This window comes from Ascaphus truei, unplaced genomic scaffold (genome assembly GCF_040206685.1).
Source record: "Ascaphus truei isolate aAscTru1 unplaced genomic scaffold, aAscTru1.hap1 HAP1_SCAFFOLD_309, whole genome shotgun sequence".
Classification (NCBI taxonomy): Eukaryota; Metazoa; Chordata; class Amphibia; order Anura; family Ascaphidae; genus Ascaphus; species Ascaphus truei.
Window position 1 is genome coordinate 318,444 of NW_027456060.1, and position 26,796 is coordinate 345,239.

The window sequence follows — 26,796 nt, forward strand, 5'->3', positions numbered from 1 at the left end:
GCATGGAAATAATTTTTTTTATTAAGAACAACATTTAAATAAAACTACAAAAAGAATTATACAAATAACCTGCATTTAAAACGTTATAACTTTTAATCCTTTTAAAATGCTGGTTTTATTCACCATAAAGTAAATTCACTTTTCATTATGATTTAGCATAACACAGATAGACGTGTGCACTTATATGTGAGCGTCGTAGTCACTGGTTATCCCTAAACATGCTTGGCTTTAGAGATAGGTCTCTCCCCTGTGTGTGTCCTTGTGTGTGTTCAGGCTGGATAACCGACTAAATCCCTTCCCACATACATGCGGTCTCTCCCAGTGTGTCCTCTTGGGTATGTTCAGGTGGAAAAACTGACTAAATCCCTTCCCACATTCATGTTGTCTCTCCCCTGTGTGTCCTCTTGTGTCTGTTCAGACTGGATAAGTCCCTAAATCCCTTCCCACATTCCCCACATACATGTGGTCTCTCCCCTGTGTGTGTCATCTGGTGTCTGATCAGGCTGGATAGCTGACTAAATCCCTTACCACATTCCCCACATTCATGCGGTCTCTCCCCTGTGTGTGTCCTCTCGTGTGTGTTCAGGCTAGATAAATCACTAAATCCCTTCCCACATTCCCCACATACATGCGGTCTCTCCCCTGTGTGTGTCCTCTTGTGTGTGTACAGGCTGGAAAAGTCACTAAATCCCTTCCCACATTCCCCACATACATACGGTCTCTCCCCTGTGTGTGTCCTCTCGTGTGTGTTCAGGCTGGATAAATGACTAAATCCCTTCCCACATTCCCCACATATATGCGGTCTCTCCCCTGTGTGTGTCCTCATGTGTGTGTTCAGGCTGGATAAATGACTAAATCTCTTCCCACATTCCCCACATAAATGCGGTCTCTCCCCTGTGTGTGACCTCATGTGTGTGTTTAGGCTGTATAAATGACTAAATCCCTTCCCACATTCCCCACATACATGCGGTCTCTCCCCTGTGTGTGTCATCTGGTGTTTGATCAGGCTGGATAGCTGACTAAATCCCTTCCCACATTCCCCACATTCATGCGGTCTCTCCCCTGTGTGTGTCCTCTCGTGTGTGTTCAGGCTGGATAACACACTAAATCCCTTCCCACATTCTGCACATACATGCGGTCTCTCCCCTGTGTGTGTCCTCATGTGTGTGTTCAGGTTGAATAAATGACTAAATCCCTTCCCACATTCCCCACATACGTGCGGTCTCTCCCCTGTGTGTGTCCTCTCGTGTGTGTTCAGGCTGGATAATACACTAAATCCCTTCCCACATTCCGCACATACATGTGGTCTCTCCCCTGTGTGTGTCCTCATGTGTGTGTTCAGGCTGGATAAGTAATTAAATCTCTTCCCACATTCCCCACATACATGCGGTCTCTCCCTGGTCTGTGTCCTCTTTTGTAGGTTCTGGTCTGATAACCAAGTCAGACTCTTCCCACTTTCTCCAAGATCTTTTCCTTTGGCAGCTGCTATAATATATCTTTTGGGATGAGAAGCAGTTACATTGTTTATTAATTGCTTTGGCGGGTTGAAAGATGCATTTTCTGTCATATTTATTGGAATGTTGTAAGATTGTTCTGTCCTCATCTTTTCCATATACTCAGCGGTTGTTTGATCTTCAGATGTTTGAGGAGGTAATCCTGACTGCTAAAAGCAACCTTGCAGTGTTGGCATGGGTGGATTATTGTTGATTGTCTTTGTACTAGAAGAGACAAAAAAAATCACTGTTACACAAACTGTCTTACAAAAGGTCATGCAGGAGAGGTAAGTTGGCACAAAAAGTTCAGGATGAAAGGAAACTGTAGATGTACGTTGTAAAAATGAAGTGTTTAGCACAACATGTGCAGCATGAGGGCCGGGAGAGTAGATGTAGTGGATCATACATTTAAAGTGGATCCTAATATTTAACGATTTAAAAGGAAATCTCACAAGCTGCAAAACTCAGATTAAAGTGGCAGAAATATTTCCAAATCCTTTGATAGATAGTAAGTTGATAGTTTCAGTTGTGAAGGTATAATAAAAACTATTTGTACAATGAATAGAATACGTGTCTCATTAGAAGCTCACATATCAGTCACCGGGTGTTTCTGTTACTGCACCATGTACCAGATCTCTAATAGTTATAGGATGACCCAACTTTCTGCTAAATCTCCATTGTTAAATCAGGAACCAAATGCCCTGTTATTGTATTTGACATCACAGATGTTATTCAGACTTAATTAAGGTATACCTTTTTCAAAGCTAGGGGCTAGGAGAGATGGGAGGGGGCTGTGAGAGATGGGAGGGGGCTGGGTGAGATGGGAGGGGGGCTGGGTGAGATTGGAGGGGGGCTGGGTGAGATTGGAGGGGGCTGGGTGAGATTGGAGGGGGCTGGGTGAGATGGGAGGGGGGCTGGGTGAGATGGGAGGGGGGCTGGGTGAGATGGGAGGGGGGCTGGGTGAGATGGGAGGGGGCTGGGTGAGATGGGAGGGGGCTGTGAGAGATGGGAGGGGGCTGTGAGAGATGGGAGGGGGCTGTGAGAGATGGGAGGGGACTGTGAGAGATGGGAGGGGACTGTGAGAGATGGGAGGGGGCTGTGAGAGATGGGAGGGAGCTGGGTGAGATGAGAGGGGGCTGTGAGATGGGAGGGGGCAGGATGAAATGTGAGGGGGCTGGGAGAGATGTGAGGGGGCTGGGTGAGATGGGAGGGGGCTGTGAGAGATGGGAGGGGGCTGTGAGAGATGGGAGGGGGCTGTGAGAGATGGGAGGGGGGCTGGGTGAGATGTGAGGGGGGCTGTGTGAGATGTGAGGGGGCTGGGTGAGATGTGAGGGGGCTGGGAGAGATGTGGGGGGTGGCTGGGAGTGATGTGAGGGCTGTGAGAGATGTGGGGGGTGGCTGGGAGTGATGTGAGGGGGCTGGGTGAGATGTGAGGGGGCTGGGAGAGATGTGAGGGGGGCTCTGGTCTTTACCCCCTTCCCCCCCCCCCCACATGCAGTCCTGTTCAACTGAATAAAAACATTTAAAAAAAAAACATAAATATAATACATAAACATAAAACATCTCCCCTGTCTCCCTTCCCCCTCCCCCCCTGGTGGGAGATAATCTTTTACTAAAAATTATGAATCCCACCACTGGGGGGGAGAGGGGGTGCTTGATGATGGAGGAGATGAAGGGTGCTGATCAAGGGTGCTAGGGAAGATGATGAGGGGGAGTTAAATGAGATGGTGATGATGAGGGGGTGAGGAGATGATGATGATGATGAGGAGGGTAGTTGTGGCGTAAAGGGGGGTGAGAGGATGAGGGGGTTGCGGTCTGAGGGGCGTGCGCTTGCTGTGCCATGTGCACGCGTGGCAGTTATAGTTGGCTGAGGTTAGTCAGCCTTTCTATAATGGTGCCGCGCACGGCAGGGAGCGTGGAACCGTCCGACAGGGGGGAAGATGAGGAAAATAAAGATTTTACGCCACTATCACAACTGAAATGTGTGTGTGTGTGTGTACAATGTTAATAAATAATTTATTAAAGCATTTCTTTATTTATTTCAAACGTATTTATAACACACACACACACACACACACACACACACACACACACACACACACACACACACACACAGTACCTCACTCGCTCACAGCATACACACAAGAAGCATGCGTCACGCGTTCGCACTGGCGCACACACTATAGAACGGCCCTGAGAATTTATAAACTTGTTCAAACAGTGTGTGTTTAAAATGTTCGCATGTGCAACATAATACCTCAATTTGTACATTGTGTGGCTATTTTCACTTCTAATTCGCCACACCTGTGGCTACATTGAAAAATAGGTTGCCCACACCTGGTATAGAGGATACATCTATCTTTTGGTTATTGTTCTGGAACAGGAATCTCCATTTCTGCTTCCTCTGTTTACCCCCCCCCCTTCCCCTTGCAGCTCAGCCTGCTAGCTTATTTGGATGTAAGCTTTCCCTACAGATGGAATGGATACATTTAGATACTTTTCTCTCTCCAGTCTGCTAGTTCCCGGTTGCCCTGGAAACATCTCCAGTCCTCCAAGTTAATGGGCTTTTCCATACTCCCCTGTCTGTTTTTACAGGTAGTTTAGCCCTGACCCTATTCCTGTGTTACAACCAGTACTCACTTCCTTTTCCTTCCTGACACTTGCTCAGTGAGTACTCCTGCTATGCCCCCCTTGGCAAGGCCATTTCCTTTTTACCTGCCCCTAATTATAAAGCAACACAACATACCATCCACAAGTGCCTGTATATGAATCATCCTTTTCCAATAAAGTGAAGAAAATATAGCAGGACTTCATGTGCTTTGGAAAGGGGGCTGAGTTAAAGCTATCTGGGTCTATTCATACCCTATACATGACCCTGGGTCCAGAATAGTTATTATTAAATGCACCCTACTAGATCTACTAATGAATCATCCTAATGTGGTTTCTTGATGAATGATATTTATTGGTGCATTTTAGAGTCATGTTTCTGGTCTCTGTTTGTTATTTCCAACAGTGCTGCATCTGCCTAAGATCCCCTACCACCTGACAAGTAGTTAGTTTACTGTGGCCGAGTGTTTATTTATTTAGTAAGGGATACAGGTAGCTCGTCTCACATACTTATTTTAATTGCTGTTACACTCACAAATCGGTAATATATGTTTTAAGTAATGTTAATAAAAGTTATATTAAATTGGTGTGCATTTAAGTGAATTTTTTCTTTTGAGCACACTGTCTTGTGAGCTCGTCACTTTACTAAGGTGCTTTCCAGCCTAAAATTGCAGTAATAACACCCGTTAGTTTATTATTTCCCCGCGTGCAATATTAGCTCCACTTGAACAGAATTTGATGATCTGAGCCGTAGTGTTTTGTTTATGCCTGCGGGACAAACCAAGAACTAACCCTGCTTTACTAGCCACTAAGGTGGCAAAGGGGGGTAGGTAGTGTAATGTTTATAATATCCCCTTTGTGGTCAGCTAGCTATGGAAAAAACGATGACTAGTTGGCCGTGGACTATTAAGGGGTTTGTGACAGGGTAAATAAAAGCCACCAGTTATATGCCTGGAAAACCTATGTCTAGTCTGCAGTACAGCACTGACTAGGTTAACTTCAGCTGGGAACCTCAGGACAATTAGTTGGATCCCAGCTGCCTAATCAAGGTGTGTTAAAACCCAGGCTGTAGACACATGGAGGGTTGGTGTTGATGAGAGAGGAGTAAGCTGCTGCTAAAGAGATTTCCTGATACAAGGTCTGATAAACAAAGTAACTGAATTATAAACTGTCTGTCTCCTGCTTAGAAAAGGGATTGCTGCCTGAGTAACACACTGTCTGCTAAAGAGAAACTGTTTCGTTTTGTTTTTGCTGAAGAAAAGCTATTTTTGTTTTGTGTGTTGTATATCTGTTAAGGCTAAATAAATAAGCCTTGGCAAGAAACCCACGGGTGTAGTTGCATGTACCCTGCAACATATGGTGTCAGAAGTGGGATGGATTTTGAAAGGCCCCTGGAGTTAAAGGGCCACACACACACACACACAAGAATGGAAAAAATGGAAGAATTTTTTAAAGAGTTTTTGTGCGAGCAGACCAAACAGCAGGGACAGTTAATGCAGGAGCAGGCTCGGCTGCAAGCAGAGAGAGATGAAAGACTTTGGCAGCAGCAAACCCAGCTCCTAACCCAGCAGCAGGCAGCACAGGAGGAGCGAATGGCCAAGCTGCTGACCCAAATCCAGGGGTCTGCCAGTCCAGAACTTGCAAGCAAACCCCCAATACTCCTGAGGAAAATGGCTCCGAACGAGGATCCAGAGGCTTTTCTACTGACATTTGAAAGAGTTGCCGAAGCTCAGGGCTGGGCTACAGATCGCTGGGCAACTGCTTTGGCCCCGCTCCTTATAGGAGAAGCCCAGGCCTCATATCAGGGCCTCCCAGCAGATCAGGCAATGGACTACCGACAAGTAAAAGCCGCCATACTGGATCGCTTAGGTCTGACCCCAGAGACCTACCGGCAGCAGTTCCGGAACATGAAGTACACCGCTAAGATGAGACCCCGGGTCCTCGCACAGCGGTTATTGGACTTGTGTACGCGCTGGATACAACCCGAGGAGTGCACTAAGGAGGCAATTCTTGAGCAGGTGGTTTTGGAACAATTTCTACAAATAATACCCCCTTCCGCACGCTCGTGGGTAAAACGCCACGCTGCTGAAAACCTGGCTTTGGCGGTCCGATTTGTGGAGAACTTCCTTGGGGCTGAGCAGCAGGCGAGTGTCCTGGACCCGACTCCACCGGCACTTGCGGACGCCCAAAGAGGGAGGTCGGATCAACGGGGAACCTACGGTCCGTCACGGAACTGCCAAGTCCAACGGAAGGAGCAGTCGTTCCAGCAAGGACGGAGTCCAAATGCTGGTCCCCGCAGAGACCCTCATCTCCTTCCGGATGTCGGCTCGTGACAAAATGAGAGGAACTTCCGAGGACGGCACCCACAGGACCCACCAGATGCCTGGTCTCCAGTAACCGGTCCAGCGGAGCGCTATCCACAACCCCCTCCTGCGAGGGAACCCTCTCCATGTTCCGCCTGCGGAGAACAAGGCCACCGGTATGTGGACTGTCCACAGATGGATTGTTCATTCAGCAGAACCGTCGCCTCGGCCTTTACTGGGGAAAATTACAAGCCCTGGCTACTTCCAGCCCTGATTGGTGGAAAAACCGTCCAGGCCCTTGTAGATTCGGGCTCTGGGAAAACTCTGGTCCTACAGGAACTGTTACCGCCCAACGTGTGTTCTTTTGACTCCCCGTGGAGCATAGAATGTATACACGGCGATGTAAAACGCTATCCGACGGCCAAAATCCGGCTACAGGTAAAAGGTCAGGAGGCTTACCTCGAAGTAGGAGTCGCTCCTTGGCTCCCTGCCCCCGTTGTGCTCGGTCGGGACTGGCCTTTCTTTTCGGACCTAATGGCCCCAGTCTTTCACGAGGAGCCTCCTTCTAGGGCTCAGGAGAACCCTGGCAAACTGTTCCCCTTCTCGGCAGACCTTTTTCCAAGTAAACACCGGGTTCAAAAGACTCGGAAGCAAAGACGCTTGGACAAACAGGACTGGTTGCAGAAATCTGGGTCTCAAGGTGACCATTCTAGTAGTCAGAGGTCACAAGTGATGGCTGGGGATGGCCAAAGGGAGGGGGATATAGGCCCTGGAGATTTACCAGACCTGTACCTCCCTGACTTTCGCCAGAAGCAAAGGGAAGACCCAGTCCTTGCTAGACAGTATGACAAGGTGGTGAAAATTGATGAACAGATCTTAGATGCACAGGGGGTGATAGTATTCCCCCATTTTGAGCTTTCAAAGGATATCCTTTATAGGGTGAATAGGCAGACACAAACAGGGGAGGTCACCAGACAGATATTGGTTCCCAAGGCGTTTGTTAAATCTGTGTTTACTCTAGCCCATACTGTCCCTTGGGGTGGTCACCTGGGCAGGGATAAAACATTGGACCGTATTTCATCCCGATTCTATTGGCCAGGGATGCATAGTGATATTGCTAAGCTATGTGCAGCATGTCCGGAGTGCCAGCTAACTAGTCCAAAAGGACAAAAACCACCCCCTTTGTTTCCTCTACCCTTGAGGTCAGTTCCCTTAGAGAGGATTGGGGTAGACTTGGTAGGACCTCTAGAACCTTCTGCGAAAGGACACAGGTTTATCCTTGTAATAGTTGATTATGCGACAAGATATCCTGAGGCGTTCCCCCTGAGAACAGCAATGGCGAAGCAAGTAGCCAACAAGTTGTTGGAACTATTCTCATGGGTTGGACTTCCCCAGGTTATGTTGACAGACCAAGGTACAAATTTCATGGCTAAACTGATGCAGGATGTCTTAAAGTTACTAGAGGTCAAGTCTGTTCGGACATAGGTCTACCATCCACAGACTGACGGATTGGTGGAAATATTTAACCGAACTCTAAAAGGGATGCTGAGGAAATTTGTAGATTCAGAGAAGAGAGCCTGGGATGAACTTCTCCCTTTTCTGCTGTTTGCAGCGCGGGAAGTTCCCCAGGCCTCCACGGGATTCTCTCCATTTGAATTGCTCTATGGCCGCCAACCCCGGGGTATCCTAGACCTCCTAAAGGAGTCATGGGAGGAACAGCAGTCCCCTTCTAAAAATAACCTGCAATATGTACTAGACCTTAGGAAGGGCCTAGATGTGGTCGGCCATTTTGCCAGGGAGAATCTTAGATCAGCCCAGGATAGTCAGGAGAGACATTACAATCAGAATGCTCGCATGAGAGTGTTTAACCCAGGAGACCAGGTGATGTTATTGTTACCCTGTTGCGAGAGTAAACTCCTGGCCAAATGGCAGGGCCCATTCGAAGTACTCCGCCGTACGGGTAATGTGGATTACGAGATCGCTCAACCAGGGTCCAGGAAGGGTAAACAAATTTACCATGTGAACTTGCTGAAACCCTGGAAGATGCAGCGGTCTCTATTCATCCACCCGATGGAGGAGGAATCGGACTTGGGTCCTCAGCCTCCACGGGAGAACATCGTGAGTGACGATAAAATCCCAATGGGTAAACAGTTGTCCTCTGAACAAAAAGGGGACTTGTTAGCAATAATTACACAATTCCAGGATGTTTTTTCTGACTTACCAGGACAAACTAACTTAATTTCCCATGCAATCGAGACAGCACCTGGGGTAAAAGTACGTTCCCGTCCTTATAGGTTGCCTGAAAGTCGTAGGGCTCTGGTAGAGAAGGAGGTACAAGAAATGTTACACTTAGGAGTGATTGAGGAATCATGCAGTGAGTGGTGTAGTCCACTAGTTATGGTCCCTAAACCCGATGGGAAGGTAAGATTTTGTGTGGACCTCCGAAAGGTCAATGCGGTATCCAAGTTTGACGCATATCCGATGCCAAGGGTGGACGAATTAATTGACGCCCTTGGTAACGCGGAATATATATCCACGTTGGACTTGACAAAAGGATACTGGCAAATACCCCTAGAGGAAAAGTCCAAATGCAAAACAGCCTTTGCCACTCCCATGGGTTTATACCAGTTTGTGACAATGCCATTTGGACTGCATGGAGCCCGAGCCACATTTCAGAGACTCATGGATAAGGTACTGAGACCCCATAGGAATTATGCCGCAGCCTACGTAGATGACATTGTCATTTATAGTAAACACTGGCGGGCCCATCTAAATAGGCTGAAAGCGGTCCTCAAATCTCTAAGAGAGGCAGGGCTCACAGCCAACCCTAAGAAATGTGCCCTGGGTAAGGCGGAAACCAAATACTTAGAGTATGCAGTGGGAGGTGGAAAAGTAAGGCCACTAGCCGACAAGGTAGCTGCCCTGAAAGAAGTTCCGACCCCCCAAACAAAAACACAGGTACGCTCTCTGCTGGGTTTAGCAGGGTACTACCGGCGGTTCATCCCCAACTATTCGGAAGTGGCAGCCCCTTTAACGGACCTCACAAAAAAGGGTGCCCCTACACAAGTGGTGTGGTCAAGGGATTGTCAGAGAGCCTTTGAGGACATAAAAAGGTGTCTATCAGAGGGTCCCAGATCAAGTAGGGTTCATCTGCGGGCAGCAAGCGGCGGATAACACTAGACGGATCATAGATTTAATTGATTTGGCGCAACGACAATATATCCCGTCTATGGCACTTAGTTTAGACGCCGAAAAAGCCTTTGACCGAATTGATTGGCCCTATCTCACAGAGATGCTTGGGGAGTTTGGCATAGGAGGGAAAATGTTGGGCGCCATTCTAGCTCTCTATCGAGAACCGAAGGCGAGGGTCAGGCACCAGGGCTTCCCTTCGGAAGAATTCCAGATACGGAGTGGCACCAGACAGGGGTGTCCCCTGTCCCCACTTATTTTCGCATTATGCATTGAGCCCTTAGCGGCACATATCCGTAACAGCCCAGACATAACAGGAATCCAAAATCAGTCACACAAAGTGGCCCTGTATGCGGATGACATCATTTTAATGCTGTCAAAGCCCCTTACCTCTCTGCCGAACGTCTTCAGCTTGCTAGATGAATTTAATAAGATTTCGGGGTTCAAAATTAACCAAACCAAATCAGAAGCTTTAAATTTAAACCTGCCAAAGGCCACGGAAAAACTGATCGATCTGAATTTTAACTTTAAATGGCAAGCCTCCTCTATCAAATATCTAGGGGTAAATATTACCAAAGAATATAGCGCCCTATATAAAGCCAACTACCCCAGACTGATAAGGACTCTGACGGAAGATCTCAGGCTCTGGTCGGGCTATGCAATTTCATGGATCGGCAGGATCCAGAGCCTCAAGATGAACCTCCTTCCCAGAATCCTGTACCTTTTCCAGACCCTACCGGTACAGGTGGCCAGGGATGACATCCTCCGGTTACAGTCCTCCATGGTGAAATTTGTTTGGGGTGGTAAAAAAACACGCATCAAATCTAGTACGCTAATTCGACCAACAGTAAGAGGAGGACTTGGGGTACCTTGCTTGATGGCCTATTTCAGAGCGGCACAATTAACTCAAATTGTACAATGGCACATGCCACCTGGCCTCCGTAGGTGGGTTGAATTAGAGAAGATATGCAGCATCCCTGTAGATTTACAGGACTTAATATGGTTACCAAAAAGGGTCCACAAGTCCATAGGGGTGCCGCTGGCGGCACTGAGGAGCTTGTTGGCAGTTTGGGAGGACACCAGATATAGGTGTGCCCTTACCACCCAGCACACATACATGACCCCGTTTGTAGGGAACCCTGATTTCGCTCCGGGCCTGCCGAGTGGGAACCTGGTGGCCTGGAAAACAAAGGGCCTCATGAAATTATTACATCTGGAGGGCAGTCCACTATTAAAATCCTTTGACCAAATTAAATCTGAAAGCGGGATACCAAATTCTGAATTCTTTAGATACCTCCAGATAAGAGCATTCTACAACAAGATCCCTAAACGCCCTCAGCGTACAAATTTTGAGCAGCTATGTTCGAGAGGTACGGACACCACGGGACTTACTTCTAGGATATATAGAGAGGTGGTCTGCCCTGGAACCGACGACAACACTAAACTGAGCTATAGACACGCGTGGGAATCGGACTTAGGGGAGACACTAGAGGACGACGACTGGGACTCAATAGTGCTGGCAGCAGCCAAAAGCTCGATATGCACAACCTTGAAGGAGAATGCATATAAGGTCCTAATGAGGTGGTATCTTACCCCACTCCGATTAGCAAAGTTTGTAAAAGATTACCCCCCATTGTGCCCCAAACAATGTGGGGAACCTGCAGACTTGCTGCACATGCTGTGGGGCTGCACCAAAGTAGCTCCTTTATGGGAGGAAATCCAAGATTGGCTACAGAGGATTCTCGGACATCCGGTCCCCTTGGACCCCTGGCTGTTCCTGTTGGGCAGGAGCAATCAGGGGCTAAGCAGACTGGCACAAAAATTGATTGCACATTTTGCAACAGCCATGAGGTGCGAACTCGCAGCACTGTGGAAGCAGCCAGATTTACCCACAATGATGAAAATTCGGAACAGAATTTGGTATGTTTGCCGGATGGAACAATTGACGAGTTTGGTCAATGACACCGGCACAAATTTTCTAAAAGTATGGGCCCCATGGCTAGACCATTCGGACATCCCAGGGGTGAATGCCACCAATATTCTGCTTTGATAGATTGAAATGCATTCTCCGCCAAAGTAGCGACACTGACAATAACAGAGAGGGGTACTGATAGGGCAACGTAAGAAGACAGTAGGGTTTCCAAGAGAGGTCCCACACCACATAGGGACGTTATCGGATGTCGTAGAACACAATCAGGAGATGCCCCTCGACTGGCCTCCCCCCCCCTGCCCTCTCCCCCCCCCTCCCCCCCTGCCCTCTCCCCCCCCCTCCCCCCCTCCCCCCCTGCCCTCTCCCCCCCCTGCCCTCCCCCCCCCCTCCCCCCCTGCCCTTTCCCCCCCCCTCCCCCCCTGCCCTCTCCCCCCCCTCCCCCCCTGCCCTTTCCCCCCCCTCCCCCCCTCCCGTGTGTTCGTCTTGTCTGTCTCGTATGTCCGTTGTTTTTTCCCCGGTACGTTATAATTTGTTCAGTATGGAATTAAAAAAGAAAATGAGAACGTGATCACTCATGTATGATAATGGGTTGTTAGACAGTGTTTGACCTGTACCATGTAACAATAAAAACCTTTTTGTTGAAAAAGGTGTCTATCAGAGGGTCCCATCCTTAGAAGCCCAGACTTCAACAGCCCTTTTATAGTGCAAAAAGATGCATCAGAGATAGGGCTAGGGGCAGTGTTGTCACAACAGTTTGAGGGAGTTGAACATCCTATCCTTTTCCTGAGTAGAAAATTGTTCCCAAGGGAAAAAAACTACTCAGTGATTACCTAGTCATGGCGCGTTACTTTTCCACAGCGTACCCCACTTAATACCAAAATCTTTCCCATATTCATCTCCATACCAGACCAGGAGCTCTGTATGTGGGGGGAGGTCTGTGCAGGTTCTGTAGTAGATTTTCCTGTGGTACTGCAACGCCACAAGGTTCTGTTCCTCCTCGTTTCTCGCACAACTTACAAACCTAAAATTGGGACAGTTAGTGAGTTGTTAATAGTTACATACTGTAGTTATATAATAGATGAGGTTGAAAAAAGACATACGTCCATCAAGTTCAACCTATGCTAAATTTAGACAACAGATACTTATCCTATATCTATACTTACTTATTGATCCAGTGGAGGGCAAACAAAAAACCCCAGTGACATACCATCCAATAATATCTCATAAGGGAAAAAATTAATTCCTTCCAGACTCCAAGAATTGGCAATTGGATTACTCCCTGGATCAACATCCTTCCCATGTTTCACAGTCTCCAGGAGTAATGAATTCCACATTTTAACTGCCCTTACTGTAAAGAACCCTTTCCTTTTTTGCTGCTGAAAATCGCCTTTCCTCCAACCTCAAGGGATGACCCCGAGTCCTGTGTACTGTCCTTGGGATAAATAGTTCTTTTGAAAGCTCCTTGTACTGTCCCCGAATATATTTGTATATAGTTATCATATCCCCTCCTAGACGCCTCTTTTATAATGTAAATACTGTAGATCTAATTTAGCTAGCCTCTCCTCATAAGTTAGAATGTCTATCCCCTTTATTAATTTGGTGGCTCTTCTCTGCACTCTCTAGTGCCATAATGTCTTTACTAAGGAGTGGTGACCAAAATTGTACTCCATATTCAAGGTGTGGTCATACTAATGCTTTGTAAAGGGGCATAATTGTTTACTTCCCTTCCATCCATTACACGACTAATGCAAGAAAGATCTTGTTTGACTTTCCAGCTACTGCATGACTTTGGGCACTATTGCCAAGCCTGCTGTCTACAAGCACCCCTAAATCCTTCTCCATCAAGAATTCCCCGTATTTATCCCCATTTAATTTGTAAGTCGCCTGTTTATTCTTGCTTCCCAAATGCATAACCTTACATTTATCTGTATTAAACATGATCTGCCATTTACCTGCTCAAGTTTCCAGTCTCTCCAAGTCCTTCTGGAGAGAAATTATGTCCTGCTCTGATTCTACTACCTTACACAATTTAGTATCATCACCAAAGATGGAGACTTTGCGCTCAATGCCAACCTCAAGGTCATTACTAAACAAGTTAAAAAGCATGGGTCCCAGTACCAATGAAATACAAGAGAGATGAGACACTGCTCAAACCATAATGTCAAGTAATGTGAAGTGAGCCTGGTGCCCAGGGAAAATAACTATAATGAACAAAAAAGTGACAGAGGTCACGGCAGTCCCCTATTAGTTGCACTCTGGCAAAATGATAGGATACCTAGCTTATTTGAAGGAAACACATGGAGAGTAATGTGTTATGGTAAAGCCAAACCCTAAAAGTGTCACGTTGAAGACACAACAATTTAACTAATCCTAACAAATATTTGCGTTCCAGAGTGTGTCTGGTGGTGAGTCAATAGTATCACTCAACAATAATTATTAACAGACTTATGTAGAGATCTATAACGCACAGAAAGGTTAAATGCCAGAAAGATATAGGTATCCTCAGTAGGGACCTAGGTCCCAGATGGTAAAAAGGTAATTAGAGGATACAAAATCCACTAAAAGACTAATGTCTAAACAGTAATAATTGATCAAATGAATAAAGTATAATATAATCCAACTGAAATGACCATATATATCCACAGAGATGTCTGATAGCCGAAATTATAATAGTGACATCCACAGATAAAATAAAAAAATTAAAAATACTTTAATCAACCAAATTACCGCCGAAAAACAGGTGACATAAATACAAACGATGTGTACAATGTTAAAATACCCCTGTAGGGGGAGCGGGTACAGTAGGAGAAGGGTAGCAACAATGTGTATAGGGAAAAACTTAGTATCTTAATATATAAAATCGAATGGTTAGTGAGGTTAGTGCTATCTGCGGTGAATCTGATTGGTCCGTGATTCATTGGCCAAGAGGTACGCCCCACTGTGACATCACCTCCTTCACTCTCACACACTTGCAGTCACACCACACGCCCAGAACCTCTGAGGACTCCTTGGTACACAGTCACCCCCTCACACTCACACACTCAGTGTCACACTCAACACTACACACACTCACACTCAACCCTGTACACACACATTCACAGTCACCCCTGTGAAAGAACAACCTGTACACACACACACACACACACACACACTCTCAGCCCTGGTCACCCCTGTGTACACACACACACCCCCTACGCTCACCTCTCCCGGCGCTCCCGCTCCCCTCATCTCCATCCCCGGCGGGGGAACAGGCAGCGGACCTCGCGGCGCCTCATCTCCATCCCCGCGCAGCGGACCCCCTTCCTCCCTCGCGATGCGCCTAAGATGGCGGCGGCGCCGACTGAGATGTCCCTGTGCACACGCGCGCACATTACACCCCCTCCGCTCACCTCTCCCGGCGCTCCCGCTCCCCTCATCTCCATCCCCGGCGGGGGAACAGGCAGCGGACCTCGCGGCGCCTCATCTCCATCCCCGCGCAGCGGACCCCCTTCCTCCCTCGCGATGCGCCTAAGATGGCGGCGGCGCCGAGTGAGATGTCCCTGTGCACACGCGCGCACATTACACCCCCTCCGCTCACCTCTCCCGGCGCTCCCGCTCCCCTCATCTCCATCCCCGGCGGGGGAACAGGCAGCGGACCTCGCGGCGCCTCATCTCCATCCCCGGCGGGGGAACAGGCAGCGGACCCCCTTCCTCCCTCGCGGCGCCTAAGATGGCGGCGCGCACGGAAGGACACCCTTCTTCCCTCGCGGCGCCGAGTGAAAAGATGGCGGCGGCCGGAAGTAGAGGTAGGTGTCGCTCTAGGTGACGTCTGTGTGTGTGTGTGTCACTGTGTGTGTGTGTGACACTGTGTGTGTGTGTGTGTGTGTGTGACACTGTGTGTGTGTGTGTGTGTGTGTGTGTGTGTGTGTGTGTGTGTGTGTGTGTGTGTGTGTGACACTGTGTGTGTGTGACACTGTGTGTGTGTGACACTGTGTGTGTGTGTGTGACACTGTGTGTGTGTGTGTGACACTGTGTGTGTGTGTTGCCCCCCCTGCCTTTCACGCCCCCCCCTGCCTTTCACGCCCCCCCTGCCTTTCATGCCCCCCCCTGCCGTTCACCCCCCCGCCTTTCACGCCCCCCCCCCGCCTTTCACACCCCCCCGCCTTTCACGCCCCCCCCCCCGCCTTTCACACCCCCCCGCCTTTCACGCCCCCCCGCCTTTCACGTCCCCCCCCCCCGCCTTTCACGCCCCCCCCTGCATTTCACGCCCCCCCGCCTTTCACGCCCCCCCCGCCTTTCACGCCCCCCCCGCCTTTCACGCCCCCCCCTGCCTTTCACGACCCCCCCTGCCTTTCATGACCCCCCCTGCCTTTCACGCCCCCCCCTGCCTTTCACGCCCCCCCCCTGCCTTTCACGCCCCCCCCCCTGCCTTTCACGCCCCCCCTGCCTTTCACGCCCCCCCCCTGCCTTTCACGCCCCCCCCCTGCCTTTCACGCCCCCCCCTGCCTTTCACGCCCCCCCCTGCCTTTCACGCCCCCCCTCATGGCCTCCGGCCGCCCCCCCTGCCTTTCACGCCCCCCCCCCTGCCTTTCACGCCCCCCCCCTGCCTTTCACGCCCCCCCCTGCCTTTCACGCCCCCCCCTGCCTTTCACGCCCCCCCCCTGCCTTTCACGCCCCCCCCCTGCCTTTCACGCCCCCCCCCTGCCTTTCACGCCCCCCCCCTGCCTTTCACGCCCCCCCTGCCTTTCACGCCCCCCCCTGCCTTTCACGCCCCCCCCCCCCTGCCTTTCACGCCCCCCCCCCCTGCCTTTCACGCCCCCCCCCCCTGCCTTTCACGCCCCCCCCTGCCTTTCACGCCCCCCCCCTCACGGCCTCCGGGCAACGCCGGGTATATCAGCTAGTAATATAATATAGTAATATCTCTAATGTGGCTACCAAATAGCTAAATAGCCCTGTTGGTAAGGCCAACAATTGGCACAGTAGGTAAAGGATCATGTACCAGCATGGCCATTTGTGCTCCCCCATGACAGACTTATCAGTATACCATCTGCTACATTTTGTTTACATGTAGCACAAATGGCCATAACCCACAGCCAATGTATAATGATGTGCCTAAGGAATCAGCAACATCAATGGCAAGCACACAGATACGGACAGACAAGCTGTATACAACCGTGCTCCCAGTATTCCTAATGCTGCAACCGATCTGTAGTATTTCCCAGCAGGGTCTGCTAAGTGAAGTTTGTATCCTCTAATTACCTTTTTACCATCTGGGACCTAGGTCCCTACTGAGGATACCTATATCTTTCAGCCATTTAACCTTTCTGTGCGGTTTAGATCTGTACATAGGTCTGTTAATAATTATTGTTGAGTGATACTATTGACTCACCACCAGACACACTCTGGAATGCAAATATTTGTTAGGATTAGTTAAATTGTTGTGTCTTCAACGTGACACTTTTCGGGTTTAGCTTTACCATAACACATTACTCTCCATGTGTTTCCTTCAAATAAGCGAGGTATTCTATCATTTTGCCAGAGTGTAACTAATAGGGGACTGCCGTGACCTCTCTCACTTTTTTGTTCGTCCCACTACCAATCCCTGATGTACTCCACTCAAGACTTTAGCCCCACCAGAAATAGTTCCATTAATGACAACCCTCTGTTGTCTATCCTTCAACCAAATTTCAATCCAGGTGCATGTATTTGTATTGAGTACAATTTGCTTTATTGTGTATACCAACCTCGTGTGGAACCTTATCAAAAACCTTTGCAAAATCTAAGAAGACCACATCAACTGCATTACCCTGGTCTAAATTCCTACTTACCTCCTCAAAGAAACAAATAAGGTTCGTTTGGCATGATCCATCCTTCATAAATCTATGCTGACTATTACTACTAATTTTGTTTTCCATTAGATATTCCTGAATATTATGCCGTATTAAATCTTCGAGTAGCTTCCCCACTATTGAAGTCAGACGTACAGGTCTGTAATTCCCCGGTTGTGATCTAGTTCCCTTTTTAAATAAAGGCACCACATCTGCTTTATGCCAATCTTGTGGTACTGAGCCTTGGGAAATGGAGTCCTTGAATATTAAATATAATGGTTTTGCTATTACTGAGCTTAACTCCTTGAGAACTCTTGGATGTATGCCATTGGAGCCAGGTGCCTTATTTACTTTAATTTTTTCAAGTCGCCTATGAACTTCTTCCTCAGTTAACCAATTGTTCATTAATATGGAGGTTGTGGCTTCCTCCTGTGGCACTACTATTGAACTTGATTCTTCCCTGGTAAACACAGAGGCAAAGAATTTGTTTAATACCTCTGCTTTTTCCTTATCTCCAATAATCTGCCTGCCCATCTCACACTGAAAGGGTCCTATTTTCTTTTCTCATTTTTTTGTTATTAAGGTACTTAAAGAACTTTAGTGTTCATCTTACTTTCTATTGCAATCCTTTTTTCATTATCCATTTTTGCTAATTTGATTGGCCTTTTGCAATTTTTGTTACATTCCTTATAATTCTGATACGATGTCTCCATCCCTTCTGACTTCAAGAATCTAAACGCCTGCGTCTTCTTTTCCATTTTCTCCCCTACCTGTTTATTTAGCCACATTGGTTTTGACTTATTTATTTTATACTTATTACCCAAGGGTATACAATGATAAGTGTGCTTTTCTAACAATGTTTTAACGACTGCCCATTTATCTTCTACATGTTTCCCTACAAAAACATCCTCCCAATGTATTACTTGTAGATTAGTCCTCAGATTATTAGAATCTGCCTTTCTAAAGCTTAAGGTCTTTGTCGAACCCAAGTAATCTGTTTTTTGATCATTTATTTCAAATGAGACCATGTTATGATCACTGTTACCCAAATGTTCCAGGACTTGAATATTTGCCATTACTTCTACCTTTTTGATATGACCAAATCTAGTATTGCCCCTCAATAATTTGGGTCATATAATTGTCTTTAAGCACTCCCCAAAAAACTGTTTCCTTTTGCTGTAATGCTAATCTCATTGCCCCCGTCTATGTCTGATAATTAAAATCACCCATAATGCAAACATTACCTAGTTTTGATGCCTTCTCAATTTGCAACAGTATTTTAGCTTCCTCAATCTCACAGATATTTGGTGGTTTATAGCATATCCCTACAAACATTTTCTTTATACTTTTACCTCCACTGCTAATTTCTGTCCACAAGGTCTCTACATTCTCATCATTCCCTTCATAACCATCATCCCTTATAATAGGTTTTACATCCGGTTAATCATATAAACATACTCCAGCTCCCCTTCTATTTGTTCAATCCTTCCAAAAAAGGGAATAACCCTCTAAATTAACTGCCCAGTCATGAGTTTAATCTCACCATGTTTCAGTAATGCCTAATTCATACCGTACTGCTCCCTTGCAGCTATTAATTCAAGCTCCCCCATTTTATCTGTCAGGCTTCTTGCATTAGCAAGCATGCATATGTTTTTTTCAGTTAATTAAAACCAGAGACAGAACATGAAACACAGACAGAGCTCAGTGCTACATCCATCGTCCGGTAAAGAAAGACTGCACTCGGTTCAGTAATCATGAAAAACTGTATTCGGCATCTGAATAGAAAAGGTAAGTCACCCAATCCGACGTTTCGGTCCTGGAATAGGACCTTTCTCAAGGGGGTGCACCCCCTTGAAAAAGGTCCTATTCCAGGACCGAAACGTCGGATTGGGTGACTTACCTTTTCTATTCAGATGCCGAATACAGTTTTTCATGATTACTGAACCGAGTGCAGTCTTTCTTTACCGAACGAGAGAATGGTAATTGTTGTGTGTGTGTGTGTGTGTCATATATATATATATATATATATATATATATATATATATATATATATATAGCCCTGGTAAGATTTGGGGCTATATATCTTTCTCCTACTAGTGTAAGTCCTGTTAAGGGCAAGCCGCCAGTAGCTATCATGGGTTTCCCCCGCTTCAAGCCCTGCCGTGATTGGTGGAGGTAGCACCCTGACTCTGTGTGGAAAGGCAGAGACACAGGGGAGGGCCCTGCTGACATAATGATGGGCAGGGCTATCTCAATTTAGTGGCAGTTCCTATGTGTTCTGAGTCAGTTGGTGTTGGAGTGTCTGACTGGACAGTCAGACTGTGTGAGCTAGCTAGGTTCCAGAGGAGCAGAGCCTAGTTAGCTGGAGGTGGACCAATTCCCCTCACCCTGCCTAGGGGGTGAGGGAAGAGCTAGCCCCACCCTGAGCGCCCTAGGTTTGGGGTGGAGGCAGGGAGCAAAGACCCCACAGACCATCCTGAGGGTGCACTTCTGGAGGGAAAGGAGAAGGAGGAACAGACCCTGTACCTTGTGCTGTGTGCATGAACTGCTGCTGTGTGCTGCTGCTGATCTGCTGTACAGAATAAAGAGACACTGCTGTTTTTAAACAAAGACCGCGTGAGACTGAAATCTCTCGCGCTGAGACCAGGGCTTCTCTGGGAGGATTTCACCTTATTCCTTAAGGCTCGCCAGAGATGGAGGCGTTGCACCAATACTGCTAGAGAAGATGGAGGCATATACCCCAGAAGCCTGTCCCTGTTATCCCCTATACCACCGCGGGAGACTCAGGCCCTCATGTTCCTCACAGGTACGCACCACCCACATGCATGTAACCAGCCCTCACTACACCCTACAGGTCCAGTCTGCGACCTGGGGGGGGATGGGGGGGAACATGGGTTACATTTGGAGGCGCTGCTGAGAGCCAGAACAGGACAGGCTTTCAGCAAAGCAGAGCTGGAAGAGTAAAGTGCACCTTCCATGAAAGTACTGGAGAGAGTAGGGCATGTATGCATACCAGGGGTAGTCAGGGGAGCGTGGATTCCCGCATATTACGCCCTGGGTGCCCTAAGAGGGTGATGTAAGATGGATGTGGAGCTATAGCTGTCCTAGTCCCTTGAGGCAGATAGTGTGAGACAACTGGGGGGGTTAGACTGTTAACTTGTCCAGGGACCATGGCCCAGGGCCCGCACTATGAGTGGCCAAAAGTAGGAGACGCCCGTACTTAGGGAGATGCCCGGTACACTAGCCAGCACCCACATAAAACACACCACAGAGTACTTGCAGGAACCGTCAGCGAGTGCGGTGCACAGAGAGAGAGTTCTGCCTAGCCTGGGGTATGCCACATCATATCAGTGAGTAAAGCAGTCAGAAATAGCATGCAGAGAGCGTTCAGTGAGAGCAGTCAGTGTCTAGGAACGAGCTAGGCACTAGACACTGAGAAAAGTGCACATATACATTTGGAGGGCTCATCAAAGATGGTGGCCGTCCCTACATGTGCTCCGCGGAGCAAGAAAGAGTTAAAAATGGCGACAGCAGCGCCATCCACGGCCCAGCAGCTAGCAGCCGTCCCAAAATGGCGACTCCCACCAATCCTGGATCGCGCACGTGAAGCGTGCAAAGAGACTGTTAGAGAAATGTGGCGGGAGATGTGCAGGGGTTTGGCGACAAACCCCGATCCCCTGCAAAAGGAGCGGAGCGGCGCGAAAGCCGAAAGCCCACCCACCTGTGCTGTGACTGGCCGACAGACAAGGCCACGTCACACTGAGCGAAGGAGTGCCCCTCCTCTTGTTTCCACCAGAGGGAGGGGGCACAAGGAGAGCCAATCAGAAGCGTCCTCCCCAGCGAAGGGAGGGACAGGAAGTGAGGGCGAGGAACTTCACTTCTGTCTGGCATTCGAAGAGCAAGAAGCTGAAACATTGAACTGTTCCACCCCATAGCAAATAATGTCAGAGCTGAGCACGATTATCTTCCAGCTCCCAGGAGGTTTCCTGGTGGTGGAGATCGATGCCTGTGCATACACTGCAGGACACCCGGACCGGTGGCAAGCACCAAAGCACGATGCCCTCAATGTGGCACGTACTACCTATGGCCTAACGAACCATGGCCCATGATAAAGACCCCTCGGGTGCCTCTCCGGGAACCCTAACGGAGGTGGCGGAGACGGCGGACGAGGCTGCCCTAGTTCCCTGCATCACTGCTGAGGTGGTAACCAAGGCCCAGCCAACTACAGAGCCGAGCGATGTTCCGGCGGAGAAGAGCGCGACCGCAGTGGCGTTACCGGAGCGGGCCCGTTTCGTACCACTAAACACTGGCGGTGCCGCAAAAGACCCAGGTGACTCCCTGGCGGAGGATCCGATCAAGTCGTCTTCGGAGGAAGAAGATGGCGTTTCCTCGATGGCGATGCGCCTACCGGCGAACCACCCCAGCTGTAATAAAGATGGCGGTCCACTTACCGGAGAGCGGGAGCAGACGAGTCCGGACACCTCCCGACGGCGAGCGCTAGTGCGGCCTGAGGCCCGTAGCAGTCCCACGGCCGTGGTGACTCCCGGTGCGGCGGGGACGGGATCCGAGACGGCTCCGGAGGAACCAGAGGTCATCAGCCGGCAGCGGAGCGGAAGGGAGACACCCCCACCCCCTTACTCCCGCCAGGCGAAGAAGGACCCTACAGAGGGCGAGAGAGAAAGGCTTGCGGCCTATCTGCCCGTCCGCGGACCGGATGATCCACCACCGCCCCTTCCGGTCCTCGACGCACTTCCGGTGCGAGACCACGGAGCGGATGGAGATTCCGCGGTGGCAACGATGACGACACTTCCGGTTCCGGCTGGCACGGAGGCCCGGCGGCCATCTTTGTGGCCAGAGGAGCAGCCATGGCAGCTGCACTTGCCACACTTGACCGCCACGGCGTTCACAGAGGAGCACGAAGCACGCCGGAGACGGCAAGCAGGAAAGTGCCCCTCGGTCGCGGCATTACCCGCTTGCTGGACGTTGATACGGACATTGCTGTTGCCCAAGCACCTAGCGCCACTGCCACGGCCACTGCCCCTGCCCCGTCACGAGTCATGACATCGGGACCTAGCGGGGATAAGTTAAGTAAGAACACCAAGTATTCCAAAGATTGGAGGGATTGGGAATTAAGTGACGAAGGGTCTGATGGGGAAGTCACCATATGACAATGTGATACGTGTGTCTAACCCTGTAACCTTTTCTCCTGTGTCTAGAGGGAGGACCCGAGGGTCCCACACTACTGCGGAGACAGGGCCTGTAAGTAAGTGGTCCATAAGATGAACCCCACCATCTACATCAATGCACGAGGTAGACGCGGTGGCTCGCACTCTACTGAGGCGGTCACGTCCCGTGTATCATCCCAAGCTGAGTCAGAGGCAGGTACTTCTAGTGCAGTGTCCGAGTATGAGCACCGTGACAAGTGGTGGGCACCCCTGTTCACTGGGTACCAAAAGGGTATGGACCGTACCAGGTTCCTGTTAATTAGGAGCAACATAGTTGACCATTGGTGGGCGGTCGGTGCCTATACTCCCCAGGAGGTGGCGGATGAGCTAGAGCACAGATATCGAGAAATAGAGCAGAAGAACGCCCTTCCTAAGGGGCCTAGTATTTTGTACGATGATATTGCCCCAGCAGAACCAGAGTTTTGGGTACTGCCAAGCAGAGCGGGTTACAGGAAACTTCCAAAGTTGAGCCGGGCAGACCGGGCCATAGTGGCCAGGTACAGGCAGTCACACGGGTACGAGTTCCCTTATGTGCCTGAACCCATCATGAGTGAGATAGAGGAGCACCGAGATAGCTGGCTCAGAGAGGCCGTACAGGAGTACTTACGAACGAAGTTCGGAAAGGCAGGCTACCACAATGAGGACAAGATCAGTGATGTAGTCCGGGCCTGGAGTGTGGGGAGGTGCATATACATGCACAGTGTGGTATATCGGCCAGAGTCTGGGTCGGTACAGCCATACTACATCACTGTGACTGATCACAATGGGCGGGAAGTAAGGAAGCCTGACCTGCGGCATTACTAGTTAGGTTCTCCATGTTGGGAGGTACCTCTGTTATTACGCCATCTGGTGGATGGTTTGTCGCATATCATAACCTGCAATGTTTGTTTCCCAGATGTTCATCTGCATGATGGTGCTGCTAAAGTAGGTCCAAGTGGGGACCATTGGATTCCACCTGAGGGAGAGTGTAGCCCTGGTAAGATTTTGGGCTATATATCTTTCTCCTACTGGTGTAAGTCCTGTTAAGGGCAGGCCGCCAGTAGCTATCATGGGTTTCCCCCGCTTCAAGCCCTGCCATGATTGGTGGAGGTAGGCCCCCTGACTCTGTGTGGAAAGGCAGAGACACAGGGGAGGGGCCTGCTGACATCATGATGGGCAGGGCTGTCTCAATTTAGTGGCAGTTCCTATGTGTTCTGAGTCAGTTGGTGTTGGAGTGTCTGACTGGACAGTCAGACTGTGTGAGCTAGCTAGGTTCCAGAGGAGCAGGGCCTAGTTAGCTGGAGGTGGACCAATTCCCCTCACCCTGCCTAGGGGGTGAGGGAAGAGCTAGCCCCACCCTGAGCGCCCTAGGTTTGGGGTGGAGGCAAGGAGCAAAGACCCCACAGACCATCCTGAGGGTGCACTTCTGGAGGGAAAGGAGGAGGAACAGACCCTGTACATTGTGCTGTGTGCTGCTGCGGCTGTGTGCATGAACTGCTGCTGTGTGCTGCTGCTGATCTGCTGTACAGAATAAAGAGACACTGCTGTTTTTATACAAAGACCGTGTGAGACTGAAATCTCTCGCCCTGAGACCAGCACTTCTCTGGGAGGATTTCACCTTATTCCTTAAGGCTCGCCAGAGATGGAGGCGTTGCACCAATACTGCTAGAGAAGATGGAGGCATATACCCCAGAAGTCTGTTCCTATTATCCCCTATACCACCGCGGGAGACTCAGGCCCCCCTGTTCCTCACAGGTACGCACCACCCACATGCATGTAACCAGCCCTCACTGCACCCTAGAGGTCCAGTCTGCGACCGGGGGAGGGGGGGGACATGGGTTACATTTGGAGGCGCTGCTGAGATATCTCTTTTGAATAAAATGGTCTTTTAGTTTAACTCTGTGGCCAAAGTGTTGTAAGCCCTTGAGCCCCTCCAAGGCAGACCACGTCTCAAGGGTCCTAACACTAAAATAGATTCTTAATAACCTGTACATTACCAGGAAGAATGATTTATAATAAATCTGTCAAAATTAGTTGCATAGTTCTAGGTCTGATTGAAGCTCTTATTAACCTGTATAATACCAGGAAAAGTACTCTGTATTAGATTTGTCGCAATCAAACTGCACGCAAGTTCCCATGAGTGTGGAAGGTGCAATGAAGTGAGTTTTAACCATTTAAAAATGGGAGAGGGTGAGCTTCAAACTAGGGAAGGAGGAGCCACCCTCCAAATCAGCTAGGACCAGCTGTACAGGTTATTAAGAATCTATTTTAGTGTTAGGACCCTTGAGACGTGGTCTGCCTTGGAGGGGCTCAAGGGCTTACAACACTTTGGCCAAAGAGTTAAACTAAAAAAACATTTTATTCAAAAGATATATATATATATATATATATATATATGCACTGTACTGTGTATTAGTGTCATTGGATGTAGCACTGAGCTCTGTCTGTGTTTCATGCATGTTTTTCCCAGCCTGTGCCATTATCTTATCTGCTCCTTCCTTTCTGCACCAATTTGGTTTAGTCTTTAGAAATGTTCTTTTATTATCTGTATTTACTACGGGTGTCTCGCTGTTTGTCAAACTTGCATTTTCCCCCATTCTACCTCCATAACCTCTCGCTATTTCCTCATATATTCTATTAAATTTGTTGTCCGTTTCATTCCCCTCCCCCCTCCATCCTAGTTTAAAATATCCTCCAGCCATTTTAACATTCGCTCCCCTAGCACAGAAGATCCCTCTTCATTGAGGTGCAATCCGTCCCTAGCAATTGCAAAGCCAGTACAACTAATCTCACACAGATGAAACCCACAAGGTCGAAACAGCGGTCTGTGAGTGGTTTTACTGGCTTTGCATCTAATCCCATGCGGTGCTTAAAAGCTGTGTGGACAGCAGAGCATTTGCGTACAAGGGTTCCATGTAAAACTGGATTTCAGGCAAAAGGCGACACTGTGCTCATTCGCATGTCATTTCCCAGAATCCCTTGCTGCAGTGGCTAGGTGATAATGGTGAAAGGCTGGGTTGCAGACCTGTCCAAGACATGTGAATGTGCTCATAAGTGATCTTTTTATTTGCTATATGCTAATGGTGGAGGTTTTTTGACACCTTTTTCACCCACCATAACTGAAAATGTGTGTGTGTGTGTATATATGTGTGTGTAGATATATATATGCGAACAACAAGAAAAGAAAGCGCCCGATCCTAGTGCAACATGAAAAATACACTTTTAATAAAATTTAGTAGGTCCAACAAATATACACTCACAAACGAATAAAAGGAGAAATGTATACTGCGTACGCCAGATTAGTATCTTCTTTTAGTCATTTAGTGTTAGTTTATACCTGAGGAGCGCAGTCTTTTTATGTTTGTAGATATATATATATATATTTTTAAATCTCTCTTTCTTGTATGTCCCCAGTACATTGATCTCTGGTGCAGGGTTTATGAGCCCTGTGCTAAGGGAACTAGACCAGGATTTGGCAGCAGACCCCAGCACCCCCCCCTCTGTGTGTTATCTAACCTCTTGTACTGTATCTGTCATTATTAGGAGCTGGGGGACCGGGGATAAAGGGGCGTGTCCGAAGCTGCGTCACCCGTTACCCACAATCCCCGTGTTGTTAGCAGCAGTGGCCCTGATCACGTGATACAGGCGGCGCGCTCCGGTAAAGGAGGTTCCCTGAGTTACAATGTGTGGGGGTTCTTCCCCTGCAGCAGCGGGGCTCGCTCATTGGTTAGCGCAGGAGAGGCTCAGGGGGCGTGTTTGAGCCCCCGCCTCAGTCCCTGCTGAAAGGGAGGGGGGCAGCTATAAAGGCGGCGCGCGGACACTCACCGCAGAGGGGGGATCCTGCCTGACTCTCCCGGCCCCTCCCAGCTGCTGCATGTGGGGGAGACGCCGCTGCTGCTGCTGCTGCTGCTGCTGCTGCTGCTGCTGCTGCTGCTGCTGCTGCTGCTGCTGCTGCTGCTGCTGCTGCTGCTGCTGCTGCTGCTGCTGCTGCTGCTGCTGCTGCTGCTGCTGCTGCTGCTGCTGCTCTCTGCCCGGCTGAGAAGGGATTGCTTCCTGCTGCTCATGCGCCTCCGGTCTAGAGCGACCACGTGACCAGCAGCAGCCAATCACAGCAATAATAATAACCAGCACCAGAGGGGTTAAAGGGGAAGCGACACCATGAGACTGTTCCTGCCGGGGGCGTGGCTTAGTGTCCTTGTCGGGGCGTGAATTAGAGCGTGACGCTTCCGTGGGCGTGGCTTAGAGGGACATCACGTGATGAGG

At 49.1% G+C, this 26,796-nt stretch overlaps 1 protein-coding gene across 1 annotated transcript; it reads right to left on the reverse strand.

Moving 5' to 3' along the window:
• Positions 1 to 26,796, reverse strand: LOC142483223 (uncharacterized). Its single transcript, XM_075583285.1, is given in 4 exon segments — positions 1 to 382; positions 384 to 1,718; positions 12,427 to 12,543; positions 26,359 to 26,796. Coding segments are annotated over 2 exon segments (1,383 nt in total). The 5' UTR covers positions 1,613 to 1,718; positions 12,427 to 12,543; positions 26,359 to 26,796; the 3' UTR covers positions 1 to 228.